The sequence below is a fragment of the Budorcas taxicolor genome, chromosome 2, assembly GCF_023091745.1.
Source record: "Budorcas taxicolor isolate Tak-1 chromosome 2, Takin1.1, whole genome shotgun sequence".
NCBI lineage: Eukaryota > Metazoa > Chordata > Mammalia > Artiodactyla > Bovidae > Budorcas > Budorcas taxicolor.
The window spans coordinates 997,151-1,020,490 of NC_068911.1; the positions used below are offsets into that span (position 1 = coordinate 997,151).

The 23,340-nt window shown below is 65.8% G+C and overlaps 1 protein-coding gene across 1 annotated transcript in view; it reads right to left on the reverse strand.

Moving 5' to 3' along the window:
* Positions 1-13,763: 13,763 nt before the first annotated feature.
* PRKAR1B (protein kinase cAMP-dependent type I regulatory subunit beta) overlaps positions 13,764-23,340 on the reverse strand; it is a 71,600-nt gene continuing 62,023 nt past the window's right edge. The window contains 2 exon segments of the mRNA XM_052635831.1: positions 13,764-13,936; positions 14,085-14,166. Of these exon segments, the coding sequence (XP_052491791.1) occupies positions 13,764-13,936; positions 14,085-14,166 (255 nt within the window).

Genomic DNA, 23,340 nt, shown 5'->3' on the forward strand with positions numbered 1-23,340 from the left:
CGTCAGCCTGATAAGAAGTGGGGGCTCCTTCATCCATCAGCCTGACAGGAACTGGGGGCTCCTATCCGTCAGCCTGACAGGAACTGGGGGCTCCTTCATCCATCAGCCTGACAGGAACTGGGAGCTCCTCCTGTCCGTCAGCCAGACAGGAACTGGGGGCTCCTCATGTCCGTCATCCTGACAGGAACTGGGGGCTCCTCCTGTCTGTCAGCCTGACAGGAACTGGGGGCTCCTTCATCCATCAGCCTGACAGGAACTGGGGGCTCGTCCTGTCCGTCAGCCTGACAGGAACTGGGGGCTCCTCCTGTCCGTCAGCCTGATAAGAAGTGGGGGCTCCTTCATCCATCAGCCTGACAGGAACTGGGGGCTCCTTCTATCCGTCAGCCTGACAGGAACTGGGGGCTCCTTCATCCATCAGCCTGACAGGAACTGGGAGCTCCTCCTGTCCGTCAGCCAGACAGGAACTGGGGGCTCCTCATGTCCGTCATCCTGACAGGAACTGGGGGCTCCTCCTGTCTGTCAGCCTGACAGGAACTGGGGGCTCCTTCATCCATCAGCCTGACAGGAACTGGGGGCTCGTCCTGTCCGTCAGCCTGACAGGAACAGGGGGTTCCTCCTGTCCGTCAGCCTGACAGGAAGTGGGGGCTCCTTCATCCGTCATCCCGACAGGAACTGGGGGCTCCTCCCGTCTGTCAGCCTGACAGGAACTGGGGGCTCCTTCATCCATCAGCCTGACAGGAACTGGGGGCTCGTCCTGTCCGTCAGCCTGACAGGAACAGGGGGTTCCTCCTGTCCGTCAGCCTGACAGGAAGTGGGGGCTCCTTCATCCATCATCCCGACAGGAACTGGGGGCTCCTCCTGTCTGTCAGCCTGACAGGAACGGGGGGCTCCTTCATCCATCAGCCTGACAGGAAGTGGGGGTTCCTATCCGTCAGCCTAACAGGAAGTCGGGGCTCCTTCTGTCCGGCAGCCTGACAGGAAGTGGGGGCTCTGCGGTCGTAAGCTGGAGGCCTCAGTTCCGCTTCCTTCAGAGCGAGTAACCACAGCTGGGCAGAGCCGAGGCAGCCCCCACAGCTGGTCCTGGGAAGTCCCTGCCGCTGTTGGCACTGGTGACTCAGGCCAGCCCTGCTCCACCCAAAGGGGATCACCAGGCCCGCCCTGACTCAGAGGTGCCCACTGGCTCTGGCACATGGGGGAGCCCCAGCGCTGGGCCCCCGTCAGCCTCTCAGGAGAAGCACGGGGGTTACAAACACCAGGACTGAGAAGTGGGCAGCAGTGACCAGCAGTCTAATGCCCAGAGGGAGAGCTGGCTTATACTCTCCTGAAGTGCCCCCAAGATGCCCGCCCACCCACCTCTGACGCCGTGGGTTTGAGGCAGGAGCGGCCCACACATCCGTCCTACCTGCCGCCTGCCTGGGGCAGGACGCGTGCGAGGCGGAGCCTGGGGGACACGCCCACGTCCAAGGGTGGGGAGGGGTGACCTGGGTGCTGGGAGGCCCTAAAACCGCCCGTGCTCATCAGGCTCCGGGCAGCAGCTCCCAGCCAGGGTGTCCCCAGGGCCCCGAAGGCCATCCTCGGGAGTGGACACCCCAGCCAGGCGTCTTCTGGCACTCAGCCACCGCGAGGACCAGAGAAGAGCGGCCTGCACGTGACCCCGAGCCCCCCGCCAGCCCAGGCCCAGTAGCGGGAGGATGCAGCCAGGCTCCCCAGGAGCGCCTCTTGATCCAGGGAGCCAAGGATGGATCCAAGAAGGCTTTCAGGAGGAGGTGGCATTTGAGTGGAGCCTTGAAGGATGGCAGCCAGTAGCAGGGCTCCTCTGCCAGGAACTCTCCTTCCAGCCAGGCTCCACCCATCTTATCTTCCTCTCAGGGGAGCTGGATCCCAGGGACCTTCCTGGGAAGGGCAGCAGAGCCTCCGCCTCTCTGCCCCACGCTGCAGAGCTGTGTGTCACCCGTCTGGAATGTGCTTTCCATTCCTCCGCCTCCCCCGCCCCCTGTGCCGCCTCCCCTCCCCTTCTCCTCGGCTCCCTCTCTCCCCCGGCTCCCCCCTCCCCTCCCCTGTCCCCCCACCTGCCCCTCCCCCTCCACCCCCTATCACCTGCCCCAGCCAAGCCAGGGCGGCCACCTGGCCCAGACACTGGGTCTGGGGATCGGCAGACCACCGCCCCACCCCAACCAGGTACGGGGCAGAGGGCGGGGCACCTTCCCAGTCCCGGCAGGATTCCCCCACAGGCCTCCCTCCAGCCCGAAGGGCAGAGTCAGCACCCTCTCTTAGCCGGGGCCCAGCGCAAGGCCACGCACTCAGCTCAGCCAGCCAGGCAGAAGACCCCAAGCCCCTGCACCTCCGGTCCTTTCTTCATGGGATTCCGGCTCCCATGGAGGAGACTGCACCTGTTGGGGGGGTGTCCTCATGGAGGAGGGGTGACTGTACCTGTGGGGGGTCCTCCTGGGGGAGGGGTGACTGTACCCGTGGGGGGTCCTCCTGGGGGAGGGGTGACTGTACCTGTGGGGGGTCCTCCTGGGGGAGGGGTGACTGTACCTGTGGGGGGTCCTCCTGGAGGAGGGATGACTGTACCTGTTGGAGGGGGGTCCTCATGGGGGAGGGGTGACTGTACCTGTTGGAGGGGGGTCCTCATGGAGGAGGGGTGACTGTACCTGTGGGGGGTCCTCCTGGGGGAGGGGTGACTGTACCTGTGGGGGGTCCTCCTGGGGGAGGGGTGACTGTACCTGTGGGGGGTCCTCCTGGAGGAGGGATGACTGTACCTGTGGGGGGTCCTCCTGGGGGAAGGGTGACTGTACCTGTGGGGGGTCCTCATGGAGGAGGGGTGACTGTACCTGTTGGAGGGGGGTCCTCATGGAGGAGGGGTGACTGTATCTGTGGGGGTCCTCCTCGGGGAGGGGTGACTGTGCCTGTCGTGGGTCCTCCCTGGGGGAGGGGTTACTGTGCCTGTCGTGGGTCCTCCCTGGGGGAGGGGTGACTGTGCCTGTGGGGGGTCCTCTTGGAGGAGGGGTGACTGTACCTGTGGGGGGTCCTCATGGAGGAGGGGTGACTGTACCTGTGGGGGGTTCCTCATGGAGGAGGGGTGACTGTACCTGTGGGGGTCCTCATGGAGGAGGGGTGACTGCACCTGTGGGGGGTCCTCCTGGGGGAGGGGTGACTGTATCTGCGGGGGGTCCTCCTGGAGGAGGGGTGACTGCACCTGTGGGGGGTCCTCATGGAGGAGAGGAGACTGTACCTGCGGGGGGTCCTCATGGAGGAGGGGTGACTGCACCTGTGGGGGGTCCTCCTGGGGGAGCGGTGACTGTACCTGTGGGGGGTCCTCCCTGGGGGAGGGGTGACTGTACCTGTGGGGGGTCCTCATGGAGGAGGGGTGACTGTACCTGTGGGGGGTCCTCCTGGGGGAGGGGTGACTGCACCTGTGGGGGGTCCTCCTGGGGGAGCGGTGACTGTACCTGTGGGGGGTCCTCCCTGGGGGAGGGGTGACTGTACCTGTGGGGGGTCCTCATGGAGGAGGGGTGACTGTACCTGTGGGGGGGTCCTCCTGGGGGAGGGGTGACTGCACCTGTGGGGGGTCCTCCTGGGGGAGGGGTGACTGCACCTGTGGGGGGTCCTCCTGGGGGAGGGGTGACTGCACCTGTCGTGGGTCCTCCCTGGGGGAGGGGTGACTGCGCCTGTCGTGGGTCCTCCCTGGGGGAGGGGTGACTGTGCCTGTCGTGGGTCCTCCCTGGGGGAGGGGTGACTGTACCTGTGGGGGGTCCTCCTGGGGGAGGGGTGACTGTACCTGTGGGGGGTCCTCCTGGGGGAGGGGTGACTGCACCTGTGGGGGGTCCTCCTGGGGGAGGGGTGACTGCACCTGTGGGGGGTCCTCCTGGGGGAGGGGTGACTGTACCCGTGGGGGGTCCTCCTGGGGGAGGGGTGACTGTACCCGTGGGGGGTCCTCCTGGGGGAGGGGTGACTGTACCTGTCGTGGGTCCTCCCTGGGGGAGCCAGGTTGGCAGGGAGGAGGGCTTGCAATCCTGGGAGGTCTTTGCCTGCTGCCCAGGCTCCCTGCTCAGTATGAGACCTGCATGGTGCCAAGGGGTCGCCCAAGGGGACCTGGGCGGCTGTCCTAGGTGGGAGCCAGACCAGAACAGGAAGGTCGGTGACCAGGGGCACGAATTTGGAGGGGTCACAGGTCTGGATCCCACCCCAGGCTCCCGGCAGGGGAGATCACACCTGGGAGGCTCCCCCCGGAGCCATCTGACTCCCCAAGGCCACACTGGGCTAGGCTGGTCCCTAGCACGTCAGCGCTCACCGCTGAGCAGCCACCCTTCCTTCCTTCCCAGAGCGGCTCCCTTGTGTGGGGAGCCGAGGGGCTTAGGGTGGCAGGCAGGGCCTTAGGGGCTCAGCACATGGGCTGCTGCACTCAGCTGGCCGTTCTGTGCCGACAGCCCGCCCCTCGAGACCAGACTCCCTGAGAGGAAAGACACTTCCGAGGCCCTGGGCCGGCGGGGCTGTAGCCAGGCAGTGGAGTCGGGAGCGGTCCACCCCAGAGGCCCTCTCAACGCCGGCCAGGCCCTGGGGTGCCCACTAAGGCCTGAGAGAGGGGGTCAGTGAGTGAGCGAAGCATGAGGGCACCAGCCTGCCCTCCCGGTGGCCTCCTGGGAGCTGGGTTCTGACAGGTCCACTGAGCCCCTCAGCCCTGGTCCGAGGGCGACCCTGCCAGGACACAGCGGCAGACGCCTGAGGGTCCCAGAAGGGCCTGGGGCCCCAGCACTAGGGCGCTGGCTCCCCATCGGGGTCATCAGATCCTCCTCCTTGCTGGCCCAGGAGTCCCTGCCCTGGCACCCGCAGCCTGGGTCACGGGGACAGTGCATGTCCAGGACCGGAGCCAGCGACCCTGGCCCCCTCCCAGCACCGCTGACACTCGGTATCTTCAGGATGGCCCACCTCACGACCTGAGCGCGACCGCCCGTGAAGGTTCTGCGCGTGACGGCGTCCACACCAACGGGCAGGGCATCCCCTTCCGGAAGGCTGCGGGCCCAGGGTTCCATCCTGGGCTCTGAGTCCCTGGAGCTCCCTCTGCGGCCCCAGCCGCTAGGACGTCATGCAGGAGGCCCCCTGCAGAGGCCACAGAAGCTTGAAGCCCGCCCCCCACTCCCACCAGTGGTCCTGGGCCCACCCCCCCGGGAAGGCCTGAGACCCCCCCCTTTGGGGGCAGGGATTCGGGGAGCGGGAGGAGCTGGGACTCCCCAGCCGGCGGTCCAGGACCCGGGGGGCTACAGCGGGCGCAGGGGGGCAGGGCTGTAGGCTCCCTGGCACAGGGCTCTAGGGAGGGAAGCGGGGGCCAAGAGACAGCAGGAAGCCAGTGGCCAGCAACCATGGGGCCTGGACTCCGGGAGGGCGCAGAGGGGAGAGCAGGGAGGCAGAGGCAGCCAGGCTGGGGCCATCACCCACGGCGGCGGTGGGCTGAGAGGCCGGGCTTCTCCGCACGGTGAGAGAGGACGTGACCTCAAGGAAACCCTCTCCAGCCCAGGGTGGCCAGACTCTGGCCACTGCTCCCTGGCCCCACCTCCCAACCAGCCCTCAGGCCAGTCTCTTGGCCCAGGGCATCCCCGACCCAGACCCCAGGGAGCGGCCGTGGCCTTGGGTGGGGGTTGGGGGACCAGGCTCTGCCCCCACCCGCAGTGACCCCTCCAGGCAGGTGCTACAGGTAACCGGCACTCGGGTGGGAATCCATGGATGCTGGCTAATTGGAGCGTTCACACTGGGATTATCTAAATTCGTGAAGGTTTCCTGTCACGGTTTATTCAGTCTACAGAAAAATGCAGCAGGAGTTCCTAGGAGTACCCCTGCACGCTCGGGGGCTTTTCCTTCTGAAGCACGAAAAATTCAGCTGGAGTGTGTTTGGAAACGATGAAAATCTTACCAAAAGCAAAATAACAAGTTTTCTTCTGACTGGGGCAGCTTGGAGGAGTTGCAGGGGACAGCGGGCCTCCAATCTGGGCTCTGGCCTCCCCACCCGACCTCTGCCTCTGGGTCTCAGTACTGCTACCCCATCTAGGGGTCCTGGGCTCCCTAGTAAGCAGTCCAGTTCATTCTGCTCTTTGCAAGGGCTTTTGTGCAGGTTTAGTTAGTCACACATTCATTCAACAAACGTTTGTGTGCCTGCTGTGTGTCTGGGGCTGGGGGACAGCGTGGAACAGAGCCCGCAGGGGAGACACACCTCCTGGAGGAGCTGGGCTGGACCAGGAGGGACCCCAGCCAGTAGGACGCAGAGAAGGGTTCAGCAGCACGTGCTCGACCAACGCCCACCGAAGCCTGTCTGGTGGGGACCGAGTTCTGGAAACTGGGAGGTGGCGGCGATTTCTCAACAAGGCTGCCGGTTCTCGATGACTCTTCTGTGGGGTGGTGGGGTCTGCGTCCCCTCCCTGAATTCAGGTAGGCTGGTGGAGGTGATCCTGGGTGACTTGGGCTGCCAGGTCCCAGGAGGGAGCGGCCCGCTCCCGCTTGGCTGGAAGAGCTGCTCCCGGAGGCTTCAGGGCCCTATAGAGGGTCTTACTGCTGAGGCCACCACGCGGCGCGGAAACCCAGCCACGCGGAGGGACCTGGGGCTCCAGGGAACGTGGCGTGTCAGTGCTGAGCCTCTCCCAGCGCTCAGGGTTTGCAGCCGGACCCCGGGCTCTGGAGCTGGGAGAAGCCCACCTCCCCACCAGCAGGGGCCAGAGCAGTCGTCTCAAGCTCCAGGATTTGGGGTGACTTCACAAAGCAGCTGCACACTGGGCCCAGGGCAAGCCGCGTGTGCTGGAGAAGACACGCTCACCGCCTGCACAGAACTGAAGCCCGGCCCCAGGGGCGGGAAGAGGGGGCACGGGGACGCACCACCCACTGGCTTATCAGGGAGGGGGCACTGCAGCTGCCTTGAGGGCAGATGGGGCGGGGTGAGGGGGGTGGGGGCGGGGTGAGGGGGGTGGGGGCGGGGTGAGGGGGGTGGGGGCGGGGTGAGGGGGGTGGGGGCGGAGCCTCCAGCCAAGCGTGGCCCAGAGAGGGCCCAGGTGGAGCCCGAGGACCCCAAGGCGGGGCTCGAGCCCCACACGTCTGGGCACAGCTGGGGCCTGGCCGTCATCGACGATGTGGGTGACACGGTGAGGTGTCCTGTGTCACAGCAGCTCCAAACCTGACCCCGTGCCGAGGCCTGCACACACGATCCCGTCTCTCGGGCACAGCTAATGCGGGGAAGCGCGCGTCGCCAGTCCCGCGTTACAGACGAGACGGCCGAGCCCCGGGGAGCTGAAGGAGCTGCCCGAGGCCACAGAGCCCCCAGGAAATAGGGCCAGCGCTCCCAGTGCCAGCCCCAGTGTGTCACGCGGTGGGGGCGGGCCTGGGATTGCCTGGCTCATTGTCCGGTGCATCCCTGAAATACACCAGCCTGATTTATTTTTCCAGCTGCCAAAAAAAAGAATGTTTGGCCAGTGAGGTTGGTGAGGGAACTCCAGTCTGCACTGGAAGGGAGGTCTCCACTGGAATGCCACCAGGCTGTGTCCTCGAGGCAGACCTGATACCAAGCTGGAGCGGGGCCTGCTGGGAGCAGCAGGATGACCCAGCCCCCTCCCACACGGCTGAATCGAGGCCCACGTGTGGGCTTAAAAGCGCACGGTGCACGTGTAGGAGCTGCCTTCGCTGGGCAGCACCCATGAAAAGCTCTGAGGCCCTCGGTGGCCCCCACGAGCACCACGGGCCTTGAGTCTCCAGGCCCAGGTTAAGACACTAAGAAGGCCCTCCTGCCGGTGGAGTCCAGTTTGAACAGACAAGATGACCCCTGGAAGAGGGGAGCTGCTCAGCACAACAGGAGGTGGGCCTGCAGCAGAGCTGTGAGTCATCAGCTTCCCAGAGCAGCCACAGCCCAAGGGGCGAGAGAAGTCCAGGGGGAGCGGGAGGTCGCTGCGGTCGGTGGCATCGGGACAGTCTTCCTGGCAGGACGTGGGCTGTCTTCCCGCACTCGGACGGGAAAAGGCAGACCCCAGGGGCCCATCTGGGTCTGAGCCCCCGGGCCTGCAGGAGCCCCTATTCGCCCAGATGGGCTGGCCCCTGCGGAAGGCTGCTCCCAAGGGCCACCTCTCCCCTAGGCCCCACGCAGTGGAGGGGGATGCCAGGCTCTCCCCAGCCTGGCAGTGGTGGGCTGGGAGGGAAGTACCCGACCCCAAAGTGAGTCATCACCTGCCGGCTGATTCAGCCACGGAGCAGGGGGAGGCCAGGCCCGGCCATGGCATGGTCATCACTGAAGGCCCAGCTCACCCAGCAGGCTGTGTGGGCTGGACACACCCTGCAGGGCCCCTCTTGACAGCTGGGACCTCGTTTCTTGGCACTTTGGGGGCAACTGCCCCCCTTTGACAGACGGGGAGGTCAGGACAGTGCCCCATCCTGAGACCTGAAGGGCAGAGCTGCGCAGGGAGCCTGGGGCAGCCCTGAGTACTGGTGCGCAACAGCCACCTGTGGGCTCCTGGCCTCAGGTCCTCCTGCCAGGATGCCCAGCTCTGCAGGAGACAGGCTGCCACCCACCGCCGGGATTGCCGGGCACAGGACACACTGATGCCAGGCGATGGGCGAGCCTGCCGTCCTCCTAGCCAGGGCAGCCCCCCAGGCCACCCCACCCATGCCAGCCCTGGCCCCACCTGAGCCCAGGTCAGGGAGGGGCTTTGGGACCCTTATGTGTTCCAGAAACATCTGGAGTGCATTCCTAGGGGGTTTAGAGGAGGGGTGTGTGGGGCCCAGAGACGGCAAGGGACTTGTCCAAGGCCACACAGGGAGTGGCAGAGCTCTTGCTCTGTGGGGACAAGGGCCGGGGCAGGGCAGGGAGGGGTGCTAGGAGGGGAAGGCTTGCTGAGGCCCGGGTGCCCCTTCTGCCCGCCTCTCCTATCCCAGGAACGCCACCAGGGAAAGGAATCCCGAGGGTCGCCCTGGCCACACAGTCCCAGGACCTCCAACAGCACGGACCAGTCGCCCAGCCCTGAGTTCTGCAACAGCCCCCGCCAGCCTCCTGGGGGCACAGAGCCCTTCCCACATGCCGCCGCCCCGGCCTCCCCAAGCCCTCGGACACCCAGGCTCTGTCCCTCCCAAGAGAGGTGCACCGGGCTGTGCGGGCACCTGCACCCAGCCGCCCCCGCAGTGACGTCTCGTGAGACTCCGGGGCGAGACTGCGAGGCCCTCGCACCCCAACCCGGGCCCTGTGTCCTGGGGGTTTGTCACCCGAGGCTCATACAGCGGGTCACCCCTGGGGGTCGGCATTTCCTCTCAGCTCCATTCCCTGGAGACCCGCCCAGGCAGCCGCTAAACCCACGGGCTGCTCCTTGTGCCCGAGTCGCAGGGGGTGTGGGGCCCTCGTGCTCAGCCACTCGCCCGCGAGCACGTCCAGGCACGTCCAGCTGAGGATGCAGCCGCGTGGGGCTCCCTGTGCGGGCGTCCGGGAGAGCAGGTCTGCATTCTCCGGGCTAAGTGCCCAAGCTGTCCTGGCTGCGGCCTGCGGAGCTCTCTGCTTGCTTCAGGTTTGTGGGGGGTTTCATATCATTCTGTGGCTTGTCTTTGTTTAAATTAACTAACTTATTTCTGGCGGCAGCGCTGGGTCTCCACTGCCATGTGGACGCTCTCCCGTCGTGGTGAGCCCGGGCTTCTCACCGCGGGGGCTCTTCTTGCCGCAGAGCCCGGGCCTCAGGAGCTGTGGCGCACGGGCCTAGCTGCTCCGAGGCACGTGGGATCTTGGCAGACCAGGGATCGAACCCATGTCCCCTGCACCGGCAGGCGGACTCCCACCCGCTGACCACCAGGGGGGTCCTGGCTCTGTGTCCTTTTCTCATAGAAGCCAAGCCACACGGGTTTGCACCCCCGCCAGCCGCGTGTGAGCGGGCCCGTCCCCCGCCTCCTCGCCAGCACTGGGTGTGGTCGCGTCTCTCACCCCGGCTCCCGGGGTCGCCCCTCCTCCGGTGTGTGCGTGTCCTCTCCGTGCGTGCTCGCTGCCGAGCGTCGTCGTCCCGGCGCGGGCCCTGAGGGGGACACCGTCCCCTCCACCTCGTCCGTGTCCTTCTCTGGGCAGCAATCTCGACTGTCGGGACCTCCAGCTGGTCCAGCTCTCGTTTCAGGCTTGTGAGGGACAGGCTGTCTGGCCCACGAGCCCCAGGATATCTCCCTCTTTCTCCCGCAAGTTTTAGGGTTTGGTGTTTGTGTGTGAATCGGTGAGCCATTCGGAGTTCATTTTTGTAGAAAATATGATACTTCGAACAAAGGTTCTTATTTTTTGGCCTGTAGAAGCCAGAGCCTGAATTTCCCCTACCTCCCCTCCAATGACACCTACTTTATCCACTTCTATTCATTATTCAAGTATCTGCTGCTGCCCACTGGGTGCCCAGCGGGTCCTGGGGCCCGCAGGTGAGGGTATGAGACCCCCAGCTGCCCTCTGGAGCCCACTGTCAGGCCTCAACTGGCCACAGCCTGACCCTCCCAGATGCGGCCTCGGGACAAAGCGGGGGTGGCCACATCAGGCTCCAGAGCGGCCAAGGGGAGTGAACCACCCGGGGGCCGTCCCCTTGGGCCTCATCCTGCTGGCCCCTTCTGCCCCGCGCCCTGGCACCACCCTGGGGAGTGCGGCAGGGCAGGGACAATCGCCCGGCTTGTAGTCTCAGGCGGACACAAGCCCGCTTTCACGAGCCCACAGCCCCGGGTTTGTGCCGCCTGGCGCCAGAGGGAGCAGGCCCAGTGCCCAGCTGGGGAAGATGCTGCGCCGGCCACACCCCCAGCGGGCAGCGGGCAGAGGCTTCCTGCAACCGCCAGCCTGGGTGCCCGCGCCCAGGCGGACAGGCCACACCCCTCCGCGCCCCAGTCCAGGGAGACCCTGGGCCTCAGGAGCACACCCCAAGGCTGGGGGGGAACCTGCCCTTGTGGTGGCCGAGCTCCAGCCCAGCCCCAGCGGGGGCGCGTATGACCGTCCTGAGGCTGCTGTAACAAAATGCCCCAAACTCAGCAGCTCAACCACTACTTAACCCTACAACCCAGAGGTCGGTCTGAAAAGCTCCCGCGAGCTGGCTCCTTCCGGAGGCGCCGGGCAGGGTCTGCGTCCTCCTCTCCCAGCTCCTTGAGGCAACGCGCTCCGTGGTCTGACCTCGTCCTGAGCATCTGGCTTGTCCCTCCCCAACTGCCTCCTCCTCCGTCCTCTCTCTGACCCGGGGCCCCCACCTCCCTCCTGGAGGGTCCTTCGTGATGACATCGGGCCCCCCAGGCACGGGCAGCTTAGAACCGGGGGACACAACAGAGAACCCCGCTTGTTTCATATACGTGAACAGCTTAAACTGGGGGACACACAGAACCCCGCTTGTTTTACACACGTGGCTCACGTGTTACCGTGTGCGGCGCTTTGCGGTGTGTGGTGGTTTTATTACTCAGTAGACGTCCTTCAAAGGAAACTGAAGGGTGTGTGCGTTGACCTCACTCCTGCTGCAGAGAAGCCCCGTGGCCTCTGCCCTCCCTGCGTCCTGGACGGCGCAGCCTCGGCCCTCAGGAGGAGCGGGGGTCTTAGGTGGCTGCTCTCTCTCCTTGGGAAGCACGTGGGGGCAGCGGGAGCCCAGAGCAGGACAGCCCCCAAGCCCCGGGGTTTGGGAGAGCTTCCCGGAGCGTGTGGAGTAGGACCTGGGCCGGCCCTCAACAAACGGCTGTCTCCGTGCCGTGCACAGCGGACGCCTACCCACTGGACGGACAGGGCTCACGACAGCTCCCCCAGGGCTGGTTGAGCCAAAGCTCCCATCCTGGCTCCAGGGGCCACTGCTCACAGCCCTCGAGACAAGGCCCAGGGCAGGTGCCCGCAGGCCGTACACCTGTTGTCGACCCGGAAGCTGCTGCCTAGACCAGCAGCAGCAGCTCTCTGGGGGTCAAGACCCCGCCCTGGCTCAGATTTCATCCTGGAGCTGCGCCCAACTCTCCCAGGGAGCCTGTCTGGGAGGCCCTGGGCAGTGGGCCCTTCGCATCCTCACAGCAGAAGCCTGAAAGCTGGCCTGAGGGCTCTCTGGGAATGGCGCAGCCGACACGCACCCCCGCGTGGTGGGGCCGTAGACTGTGGTCTTGAGCCGGCCGTCCTAGGGGAGGCGCAGGCCTGCTGCTCCCCGAAGTCTGGACAGGAGGATCAGACGGCACGTGCTCCCCAGCGTCAGCCCCTTCCCGAGCCGCTGCTCAGAAACTTGCCCCCAGGCTGTCAGAGCGTGGTCCCCCAGAGTAGGCCCGGGGCCTGCTTCCTGCTGCGCGGCTTCACACCCTGAAAGCTGCCAGCACCCCGCCCCCTGGGGGCCGCAGCCAGCTCGTCAGCTGTGACGGTGGCAGGCAGCTGAAAGCCCCAGGGACCATCGCCATCAGTGGGGTGAATGGGACAAAACGTGGTCCACGCTCACACGGGATATGATTCAACCTTAAGAAGGAAGGAAACGCTGGCCCAGCTCCATCGCGCGTGAACCTTGAGGACCATAGCCATGAAATGAGCCAGACACGGAAGGACAGACACTGTCTGACCCCAGTTCTGAGGTCCCGGAGGAGTCAGGGCCACGGAGACAGACAGGAGGGGGCGGGGGCTGGGGGAGGGGCGTCAGCGTCCACGGGGACAGGGTCTCAGGCTGGGAAGGTGAGAAAATTCTGTATGAACGCGCTTAACGCCCCTGAGGTTGCAAATGGTTAAGACGCTAAGTTTTATGACTATTTGACCAGAATAGAGACAGACAAAAGGAAGAAAGTCTTCTCTAAAAATTTTAGACCGAAACCCGGAATCGGGCAGATGAACTTCACTACACATTTAATAACACATGCGGCATTCGGAACATCGTGATGAACAGGGTAGGGCTCACACACCACAGAGACACTCAGAGGCAAAGCAGGGGTCCCCTTAGACTGGGCAGCTCCCCAGGCTGCACGGCGGGGCCGACCGGGGTAACCACGGCGTCTCGCTGGCACTTCAGGTCACCCATGCGCACAGGCCCCGGCCGCTCCCGCTCCGCTGGGAGCAGGCCCGATGGCACTTCCGGGGGGCAGTCAATCGATGGATGACCTAGGTGTGCGAGCCGTGGGCTGGCCTGACACACACTCCTGCTCGGGGAGAGGCTCGGACACCCACCTTCCCAGGGCGATGCTCCCAGTAGCGGAAGCCTGTCTGCGGGAAGGTGGCTCACAGCTGCGTCCAGAACGTGCTCAGAAGGTCCCTGCACCCCCTCCAAGTCTCCAAGAGGCTGCTTTGTGGAGCAGTGGGGGCAGTGGGGCTCCTCCTGACCCAGGGGGCAGGCCTCCCATGCCTGGGGAAGCCCCAGACTCAAACAGCGGGGCCTTCCCTGCTGGGCATCCTGGCCCAGCGAGACAGCCCCCGCCCTGATGGTCAGGCAAACTGGCCGGTGTGCCGGGCTTTCCAGAAGAGGGGAAGTTCACCACCCCACACCCTGCCCCGAGGCCAAGCCTGGCTGAAGCCACCAGAGCATCTCCAGCTTTGGCATCTTGAGGGACCCGGGGGAGGCACACGTCTGAGGGAGGGGCTTGAGTTTCGCAGCCTCAGCTTCCAGCTCCAAGAACAGGGACGTCATCGCCCCAGACCAACTGCAGCCCAGCGGCGTCATGTCACCAGGCCTGGGCCAGGGAGCTGCCTGCGCCGCAGGAGATGGGGTGGGGGGCGGGCTCCCTGAGAGGGGCCTCGAGGGGGTCGGGGCAGGGAGGCGGGGAGAGGGCTGCCTTCCGGGAGGCACCGCGTTTATTCCCGGAGGGCGGGAGGGCGCTCAGACCGTGAGCGAGATGAAACTGTTGTAGCGCTGGATGTTTCTCTTGAGGATCTCGGAGCAGGGCCCCAGCACGCGCTCAAAACGGGGCCGGTCCAGCTTCACGCACTTGAGGGGCCCCCGCGCCACCACCGTGGCTGCCCGGGGCCGATTCAGGAGAAGCGCGATCTCCCCTGGGGGCGAGGGGCGTCAGGGCTGCGGGCATCGGGGTGCCCTCCCCAGGGGGACGGCGCCCAGGCCTCCCGGGACTCCCACGCCCCCGCCCAGGCCCTGCTGGGGCCCCGCAAGCTGGCCACCCCCCAGGAGAGAGCCCGCACTCACCGAAGTAGTCAGAGGGCCCGAGGCGCCCGACCTCCACATACTCCTCGCTGGGGGACCGGCGCTGCAGGACCGAAGCCGCGCCCTGCAGAGGCCAAGGGCGCGCGTGAGGGCCAGCCAGCCAGGGCCCAGCGGGCCAGGGTGGGGGTTCCTGGGCTCACCCCCGACGGTCCTGTCTGCAACCCCCTTCTGCCAGCTCCGCACGCCCCCACCTGGAGCAAGGTGTAGGCTCCTGGAGCCGTGCTCCGCTCAGGGCACACCCCGGCCACCCCCTGGGCCGGGTGCCGGCAGAACCTAGAGCCATCTCTTGGGCAGCACTCCCCCCAGCCAACCTTGGCCTAAGTCTCAAGGACAGGGGCAGTGTGGCCTGGGGGCTGCGCTCCCCTTGCGCGGTGATGGGGTGCCTGCAGACCCCGAGGCTCAGTGATGAATGAGGCCACAGTCCACACCTGAGACGCAGCTTCAGCAGCCGCGGCCAGCCCTGGGGGCTTCCAGATGCAGAGTCCCTGGCCTGTCGCCTGGGGTCGGGGGCTGGAGCCTCGTCCAGACTGGGGTCTTCCCCACGCAGCTGAGGAGTCAGGGCGAGGCCTCCCCAGCCGCCCCACCGGCCTGCACGGTCTCCAGCAGCTCTGAGCCACGCAGATGGGCACAGCGCCCTCTGTATCCATGCTGGCCCCCAGCGGGGCACGTCCGCAGCACGGCCGAGCAGCTGGGGCCCCAGAACAAGGCTCCTGTGGCACCGGGGTCCTCTCGCGCCCACCAGGCCCTTGGCTACCTGCTGCTGACGCGTGTCCCCAGTCTGGACAGCCAGTGCCAACACCCTGGCCACACAGACGAGCACAGTCTGTCTCCCCGTGGACTCGGCTCACCAGGACCCAGAAACATGAGTGCTGGCCCGGCCGCGGCCGGGCTAACGAGTGAACCCCTCTGCCTGGGCTGCGAGACGCAGTCGGAAGACCCTGCCAGCGCCCGCCAGGCCTGGGACCTCTGGCCCTGGGCAGCCCCATTGTGGCCCCTTCCGGCCCCGGGGCCTCTCGGCTCCCAGGCGTCTGGGGTGTTTACAATGCTGGTGGACAGACAGAGGGACCTGGAACGAGCAGACTTCTCCACCCACCCGGGAGTGCTCCCTGGGCCTGACGCCCCCCGCCCCCCCCCGCTGGGAGTGCTCCTTGGGCCGGAAACCCCCGACCCGGGAGTCCTCCCTGGGTGAGATGTCCACAGACCTGGGCCAACGGGCGGGGCCTGCAGGACACATGGTCTCACGCTGATGCCACGGAGAGGAGCAGAGACCTGCTCCCCTGGATGGGAGGGCAGTCAGCGCAGGGCTGACAACACCACAGGGGCCGCAGCGACTCTCTGGAGACGATGCTGCACTTACCTAAATATCATCTACACTCACGCCTTTTCACTTATACCACTTACGCTCCCATTTTAGACAATTTCCCACTTTACAGCTGGATCATTCTCCTCATCTGGACCCCAGGATGGATCTGAAGTTTTCTGGTTCACTCAAGGCTTAGAGCACCCGAGAGGCTTCAAGCCTCAAACAAGAGAAAACCCAGCTCAACGTGTCTGAAGGCCACTAAGGTTGACCGCTGTCCCCAAACCAGAAGATGCAAGAGGCTTCCGGGCTGGCCGACCCGGAGGCCCGCAGGTGCGTGTGCCCCTGGGCTCCTCCTTGCCTCCTTCGTGGCCTCGGTCGGACCCTCATGGTGCGACCGCAGCTGCCACCGCTCCGGGAGTCACTAAATGCCTCCCCAATGCCATCGACAGGAAAACCTGGAAGCTCCAGGAACCCTCCCCTCACACCTCACTGGTCAGAGCAGGTCATGAGTTCACCTGCAGCCAAAGTGACCGGCTCCCCTCCCCAAGTTCTGCCCTGCCCGCTCGGGACGGGGGCGAGGCCTGGGGCACAGGAAACGGATGGGCTCAGCTCTGTTCCTCACCCGTCTCCCCCTCAAGCAGCCCCCCAACCTCGTGCAGACCCCTCCCGGATCCGTCTTCTCTGGAACCTGCGAGTCCCCCGCAGTCACTACAGCATCTCTCCCGGTCACGCGTGGACCAGCCCGTCTTATGATCCACGCAGGCTGATGAGCTGAAATTGGTTTCCACTGGGACAGATGGACAGCGCTTTCCCACCAGGGCCTTGACGTGGAGGCTCAGAAAACCGAGGTCCTAACAGACCCTCCACGCTGGACGGTGTGAGCATGGACACACAGAAAGGCCCTCGGAGGAGCCCCGAGCAAGCAGAACCGACAGGACAGGCCAGCCCCACCAGGTCCTTGCACGTCTGGGCTGCGGGCACGTGCCCACGGACCGCATGTTCCTGGCGGGGCGTGCGCTGCACCAACTCCCTTCCTGCTGCCGCAGCCCCGCCTCCACCAGGGAACGTCTGCCCCGGGTGCCAGGGCAGCTGGGCCACAGGACAGGGCCACGCGCCCCGGGTGCCCGCGATGACCCTGGGTCACTGCTTCACAAGGCAGGGAAGCTCCGCAGCAGCCCCGGGGGTCTCCGTTTCAGCAGCCAAGGCTGACCATCCACCACCGCCGGGCCCTGATGCAAAGGCAGACAGTCCCTGTCCTGGGAGGGTACAGCCAGCAAGCCCGGGGCGGGAGCGAGGGAAACGCGCAGATGGGCTCGGCGGGGTGGGGCCTCAGCCAGCAGGGCCCGGCGTTCCCACGACATGGGCCCCGGCGTGCCCAGCACACGCCCAGCTCTTCCCACCCCAGAGAGACCATTACGGGCCCGGAGCAGCCGGCCCGTCCGAGCTCCTTTCCCAGACGGCAGAAAACGCAGCACAGACGTCCTCCAGGGACTGAGCACCGGAACTCTGGGGGCTGGAAAAACACACTCGCCAGGATCCAGGCCACATTCCCCAGACTTCTCACTCACTGACTCTCGCCCAGCTCTCAAAATAAACCAGGTCACAGAGGAGTCGGCCCGGGAGGACGCACGGGAAGAACGTCCCTGCCAGAGCCTGGGGGAGATGGGTTATCACAAGAGACCCGTTTTCCTTAAAACATTTTTCATGTTTGAAATTTTTCTACAAAGGCAAAACCCAAACCAACTCTGGTTTCGACAATGGGCACGCATGACCTTTACGAGATAGGAAGCAGCCAAGGTCGAGGGGGACGCGCTCGTTGAAGCAGTGCCTCGGGCTTCCCGCTCCCCAAAACCGCCTCCCAGCCCGGCCCAGAGCCCCCAACAGTGCAGGTGATGGCCGTCGGGAATTGTGGTTCCGGCCATGGGGGCTGCACCCAGCGAGGCAGGGAGGGCAGCCTTGCCCCCTCAGGGTCCCCCCATCCTGCAGGCCGTCACCCAGGCCTCTGGCTTGTGAGCCGGATGCCACTCAAGGACTAAGAGAACTGACCAGTGAGGACCAGCAGGCACAGGCGCCCCCAGAACCCGCAGGCGCCCCCAGAACCCGCAGGCGCCCCCCAGAACTCTGGGGCAACAGGGCAGACGGGTCAGCGCCTGGGGCGCAACCCCAGGGGGTTGGGTTAGGGGCTGGGCAGATGGCGTCCAGGGAGAGAGATGACCACCCCCCGGCTCCCAGCCGCTGGGCACAGACCGGAGTCTGTCACAACCCTCGTGCGTGTCCAGCCCAGCGAGGGGAGGGACACACGCGCCTCTCAGTGTACAGGGGTGAACCTGAGCCCCGGCCCGCCTTGCAGTGAGAACTCAGGCTCAGGGCCCACTGACGCCAAGTTCAGGGAGAACAAAAAGAAGCTGTGAAAATGTCAGTCGCTCGGTCGCATCTGATTCTTTAGGACCCCATGGACTGCAGCCCGCCAGGCTCCCCTGTCCCTGGGGCTCTCCAGGCCAGAACGCTGGAGTGGGTGGCTGTTCCCTTCTGCAGGGGATCTTCCCAACCCAGGGACTGAATCGGGGTCTCTTGCATTGCAAGCGGATTCTTTATCCTCTGAGCCACCAGGGAAATGCACTTATTTCAACAAATATATATTTTTAAAAAAAAGTCACGGCCATAAACTGGAACTGGCGTCACTGCCCATAAATTAAAGGGAGCTGAGAGAAGGGACATGGGTGCAGGTACAGGAAGCCCCACCGGAAGCGCCCCCGATGCAGCCTGGGCCAGCCCCGCACAGCTCCCGCGGCTCAGACCTGGCTCCTCCGCGTGCTGGCCACCGGGGAGAGCCAGGCACCGCCCAAACCTCGGTTGCCTCACCTGCAGGACGGGCAGGCTTCCAGCCACGGCCAGACACGGGGAGCCAGGCGCGAAGGCCCAGGGCAGCCTGGCTGAGACTGGGAGCGTAGCCGCCCTCGGGCCGCCCCCCTCCCCGGCCAGCGGGCAGCGGCAGGGGTGGGGGCTGACACTCCCACAGGCTGATCTGTCCAGGACGGCGCGTCTGCAGGGTCTCCCTCGGCCACGGTCTGTGCACACTGCTTATCTCTGCCCCCGCTGGTGCTGGGGAGAAAACGGGACCTCGGGATCCACGTCTGTGGTCTGGGAACGCCACTGCCTCGAGGACCTGGGAAAGCAGAGCCAGACGGCTCACAAGGGGACGCGGTCAGGTCGTCTGGCGCCTAGGAGTGCCCACATGGCTGGCGCTGGGAGCTGTCCTCCCCAAGGAAAGGGCGACTGAGGTGCACAGGCTAGGACCTATAAAAGGGGGCTCCCAGAGGACTGGCCCCCAGAGGACAAGGCCACTGGGCAATGAATTAGGACCCAGGAGCCCCCTGGGCTCCTCTGACCCTCGCAGGGGACATCAGAGCCGCCGAAGACAGGGGCTGTGCCATCTGGGCGTGAGAGCCCCGCAGACGGTCAGCAGAGGCATGCTCAAGCAGCGAGCAGACACCAGACAGGGGTCGCCACCTCAGAGACGGCAGTGCATGGAGCTCCTCGCAACCTGCTCAGAGGACGAGGCTGAAGTCATGAGGCCACAAAAACCAGCACAGAGATGCTCGGAGCAGCTTCCTTCTTAAGTGTCAAGACTTGGAAGCAACCAAAGGGCCTTTCCGAAGGTGACAGATACGCAGACTGGCAAAGGACGGGGAGCCCAGCGCGCGGCCGTCCTCGGGGCCCACAGAGTCAGACGCAGCCGGGTAGCTGCACGCCACCGACATCCAGACGGTAGACTGTACTCGGCGCTAGAAACAGTGAGCCGTCCAGCCCTGGAGAGCCACGGAGGAAACGCGCACGCAGATCACTGGATGAAAGGCACCGGCAAGAGACGGCCTCAGACCCCGTGATTCCAGCTGCAGGACCACTGGAAAAGGGGAACCGGGGGACGCTGAAGAGCTGGGCGCTGGCGTGGGAGCACCAGGCAGGCAGGGACGGCGTGAGGCCTCTCCCGGCAGGGAGGCCACTCGTGTGATGCAGTGGTGGCCGATGAGGGCCTGAGTGCCTGGGCTGGGCTGCGGGGACGCGTGCAGGGAGGCCCACAGCCGGGCAGGGCTGCCTGGTGGGGAGGCTGTGCAGGGCGGACCTCCGTACGTTCCCTCCACTTTGCTGTGAACTGAAGCCACCCTTCAGAGATGCAGAAAGGACGCGGTCCAGATGGGAGCCTTCCGGGTGCCGGTGACCGAGCCGGCAGGGATGACAGACAGCTGAGTGGGCAGGGCGGGTGGATGTGCAGGCGGAAGGCGCTCGGCCCAGCCAGGCTTCTGGAAAAGTGCTCACCTGGTTCAGCCCAGAAGCGGAGAGTGTCTTCCTGCCGCCTCTGGACCAAGACAGCCATGCTCCAACACCTCAGGCGCCGCTCTCTCCCCAGACACGAGAGTCTGGCACCTACCGCGGCGGGACCACGCAGATGTGGGCTGCCCTCAGGCACCTCCCTGTGGGGCCCCTGCGGCTGAGCCGCGAAGGACATCATCTGGCGGCGGAGGGGCAGGGCGAGCCATCAGACGGGCCCATGGCGAGGAGCAGGGGTCCAGGACAGGCAGACCCCCGGGCCCGCAGGAGGCCCCCCAGGAGCCGGGAGTCCCGGGCGGGACCGCTGCCGTTGTCCAGCTCCTAAGAAGCCTGGGAAGCTGGACACAACGTCCCTGCCCTTGCAGGGGGTCTCGGAGGGCATCCAAAGCCCTTGTCTGTAGGGCAGGGGTCTGGTTCGGCCTGCCCCCGCGCCTGCCCGCCATAGCCTTGGGCCTGAGGTTCCTCTGGACATCCCGCCCACCTTCCCCCCTTGGAGGACTTCCACTCACACGTCCACACGCAGCCCACCGGAACGCGGGCCCCGGCTCCACCCCGGCCTCCCCGTCTCCACATGGGACCAGGGCGGGTCTGCGGCAAGGGGTTCTCCCACCTCGGCGAACACCCCGCACACGGCCCAGCGGTAGCCACCGCCCCCGCAGGTCACTGAGCCTCGGCCCGGCGCACAGTGGGGCTTTCGGGTGTCTCCCTGAAAGTTCCCGAGATGATGGTGAACACAGAGGCCCCTCCAGAGATGGCTTCGAAGTGGCCGCTCAGCAGTCGCGTCAACGTCACGGACGTTCACAAAAGTGATTTGCAAGGAGAGGAGCTGCGTCCAGCCTTGGGTTTCCATGGCAACGCCTCCTGGCTGCGGGAGCAGGCTGGAGGGAACCGGCTCTGCCCAGCTGCCCACAGGCCCCCGAGGCTCTGCCGCGTGGAGTCACCCACAGGGTGGGCTGCGTCAGGACCGAGGACTGAGACCCAGGCCGGGCCTCGGCCTGTGCCCAGAGTCCTTCCGGGGGTAAACTGAGTCCCCAGGGCTGCAGGCGGCCCATGCTCCTCACCAGGCCCCGCCTGCCAGCCCCCTCCCTGGGCAGCCCCCCGGGCTCTGTCCTGCAGACGCTTCCAGGAGCCCTGCGGCTCCCGCCGTCAGTGGCCAAGAACCCGCGGGCCACCAGGCGCTTCAGGGCCTCGGTGACTAGACGGGGTCCCAGAGTGGCCGGGCTGCCTCGGACTCCACATTCAGCTGCTGGCCGGGCCCCGGGAGACCCACTGTGCCTTCTGTCCTCCTGTCCGAGCGGCCCCAGGTTGACGGCCGCATGCCTGCTCTGGCCTCCAGAGAACACACTCCTGGAGCGCTGGGGTCCACTGTCCAAGGGGCTGGCAGGCCCCCACGGCCTCAGAGACGGCTGGCGTGACGCAGAGCCCAGAGACAAGAAGCGCCCACCGCAGGCCTGGCAGAGGCCCCGGGGCCCACTGAGCCCCGGCAAGCACCCAGCAGGCGTTGGCAATGACGCGTCCAGTGTGTGCAGGGGCTGGTCCTCACGTCTGTGCAGGTGGGGATCCCTGCCAGCCCCTCACATGGGGGACGCAGCGCCCAGGGCAGCCTGCACCCACCTGAAGAGCAGGGGGCAGACAGAGGCCTGGCGGAAGGCGGGGGTGAGCAGCAGCAGCGCCAGGGCAGCCCGCACCCGGCACGGCCTCAGGTCCATCCCGAGGGGGCAGGGCCCCGCCAGTCCACACTCCCTGCTCCTCGCGGAGCTGGGGGTCCAGCCTCCAGGTCGGCGGATGTCGGTGTCAACTGCATCAGAGAAACACCTTTGCAGAAACACCTGGAGACCCACGTTGGACCAGGCCCCGGGGTCCAGCAGCCTGGGTCCTTCCCGGCACATCCACAGGGCAAACGTCCTTTCCTGTCTGGCTGTCTGCTTTGTGGGCTGAGGCCACACTGAATTGTACAAACAAGCAAACAGCCTGCATAAGGGATCTACTCAGACGCTCCAGCACATCCTCCAGAGGAATCAGGGTCACGGGGGGCTCGGGGGAGCACAGGGCTGGCGTGGGGAGATACTGCACCCCCCTCAGAGGTGGCCGGGGCCACAGGCAGGAAACACGGCGTGAGGCTGCAGACGCTCAGCCTGCCTTTCAGTTCTGAGCCCGTGACATCTGTGAACCCCGAGGCCCCACCGTGACTTCCTCAGTTTGGTGGATCACAGAAGAAAAGCAAAAAATACCCAAGTTGCCAAGGAGGCCACTTCAAATACATCACACAATGCTGTGAAAGCTGCACCTTCCGAGGGGGCTGGGTTACCCTCCAGGGCCAGCACCGCCGCCGTTCCTGGGAGTCAGCCCCCCACGCCCTTCCCGGACCTCCACCACCCAGTCAGCAGAGGGGCCTCAGCCACACAGCCGAGCTCCCACAGAGCTCGGAGTCGCTCTCCCAAGGCTCCCGTGGACAGCTTTTGTGCAGGAGGCGTCAGGGCCCCCGGGGAGGCCCCTGCCCCACCTCCTGCTGCCCGGAACACAGACCACACTGTGGTGCCAGGTGTGCCCCCGAAGACGACCACAGCTCGGCTTTCACGGGCTCTAACGGAAGCGCCAAGAAACATCAGGCCCCGGAGCAGCTGAGACAAGCGGTCAGCACCCACCTGCCTCTCCAGCAGAAGGGGCCCAAGGGACCCCGGGAAGCACGTGAAGCAGCGCGCACACCTCCCTCACACACAGCTGCACCCCACAGTCGGGGTCCCGTGCAGTGGAGCCTGCGGGGCCTGCCAGCTGCTCTCCGCGGGTCCTCGGCGGCGGGGGGGGGGGGGGGGGGCAGGCTGCCCGTGGGGCGCGCCCTGGAAGCCCCAGTTGCCACGGTTGCCGAGGCTCCGTGAGGACCCCGCAGGTCCAGCTGACACAGCTCTGTGGCCGTGGACCCGACGCGCAGCCCTTGGCCCCAGAGAGTCGCTCTCCTCCCCTCAGCCTCAAGAGCACAAGAACCAAGCTGCAAACTCAGTGGCCTGCAAGTGAGTGCAGAGCCCAGAGCGAGGCACGGTGGCGGGTGCAGAGGCGCAAGGCGAGGGGCACGGCACCCAGGCAGCAAGCAGCAGCCGGGCAGGGGCGCCGGTCCAGAGGCCGACCCGAGTTCTCACTCGGAGCACGGCTCTGCTGCCCTTGAGTCCTCAGGAGCCTCTGCCTCCGCGACCCCGTGCCTGCAGCACGCCAGGCTCGTCTCTCCTTCACTGTCTCCGGGAACCCGCACAGACCCACGTCCATCGAGCCGGTGATGCCATCCAGCCATCTCATCCTCTGCCGTCCCCTCCTCCTGCCCCAATCCAACCCAACATCAGAGTCTTCTCCAGTGAGTCAGCTCTTCACATCAGGCGGCCAAAGTGTTGCAGCTTCAGCTTCAGCATCAGTCCTTCCAATGAGCACCCAAGGCTGATCTCCTTTAGGATGGACTGGTTGGATCTCCCTGCAGTCCAAGGGACTCTCAAGAGTCTTCTCCAACACCACAATTCAAAAGCATCAATCCGTCGGCACTCAGCCTGATTTTTAAATACTGACAATTTAAATGTTTAGAAAAGAAAGCCCACGGTGCAGGCCAGTGCACACCGCACCCCC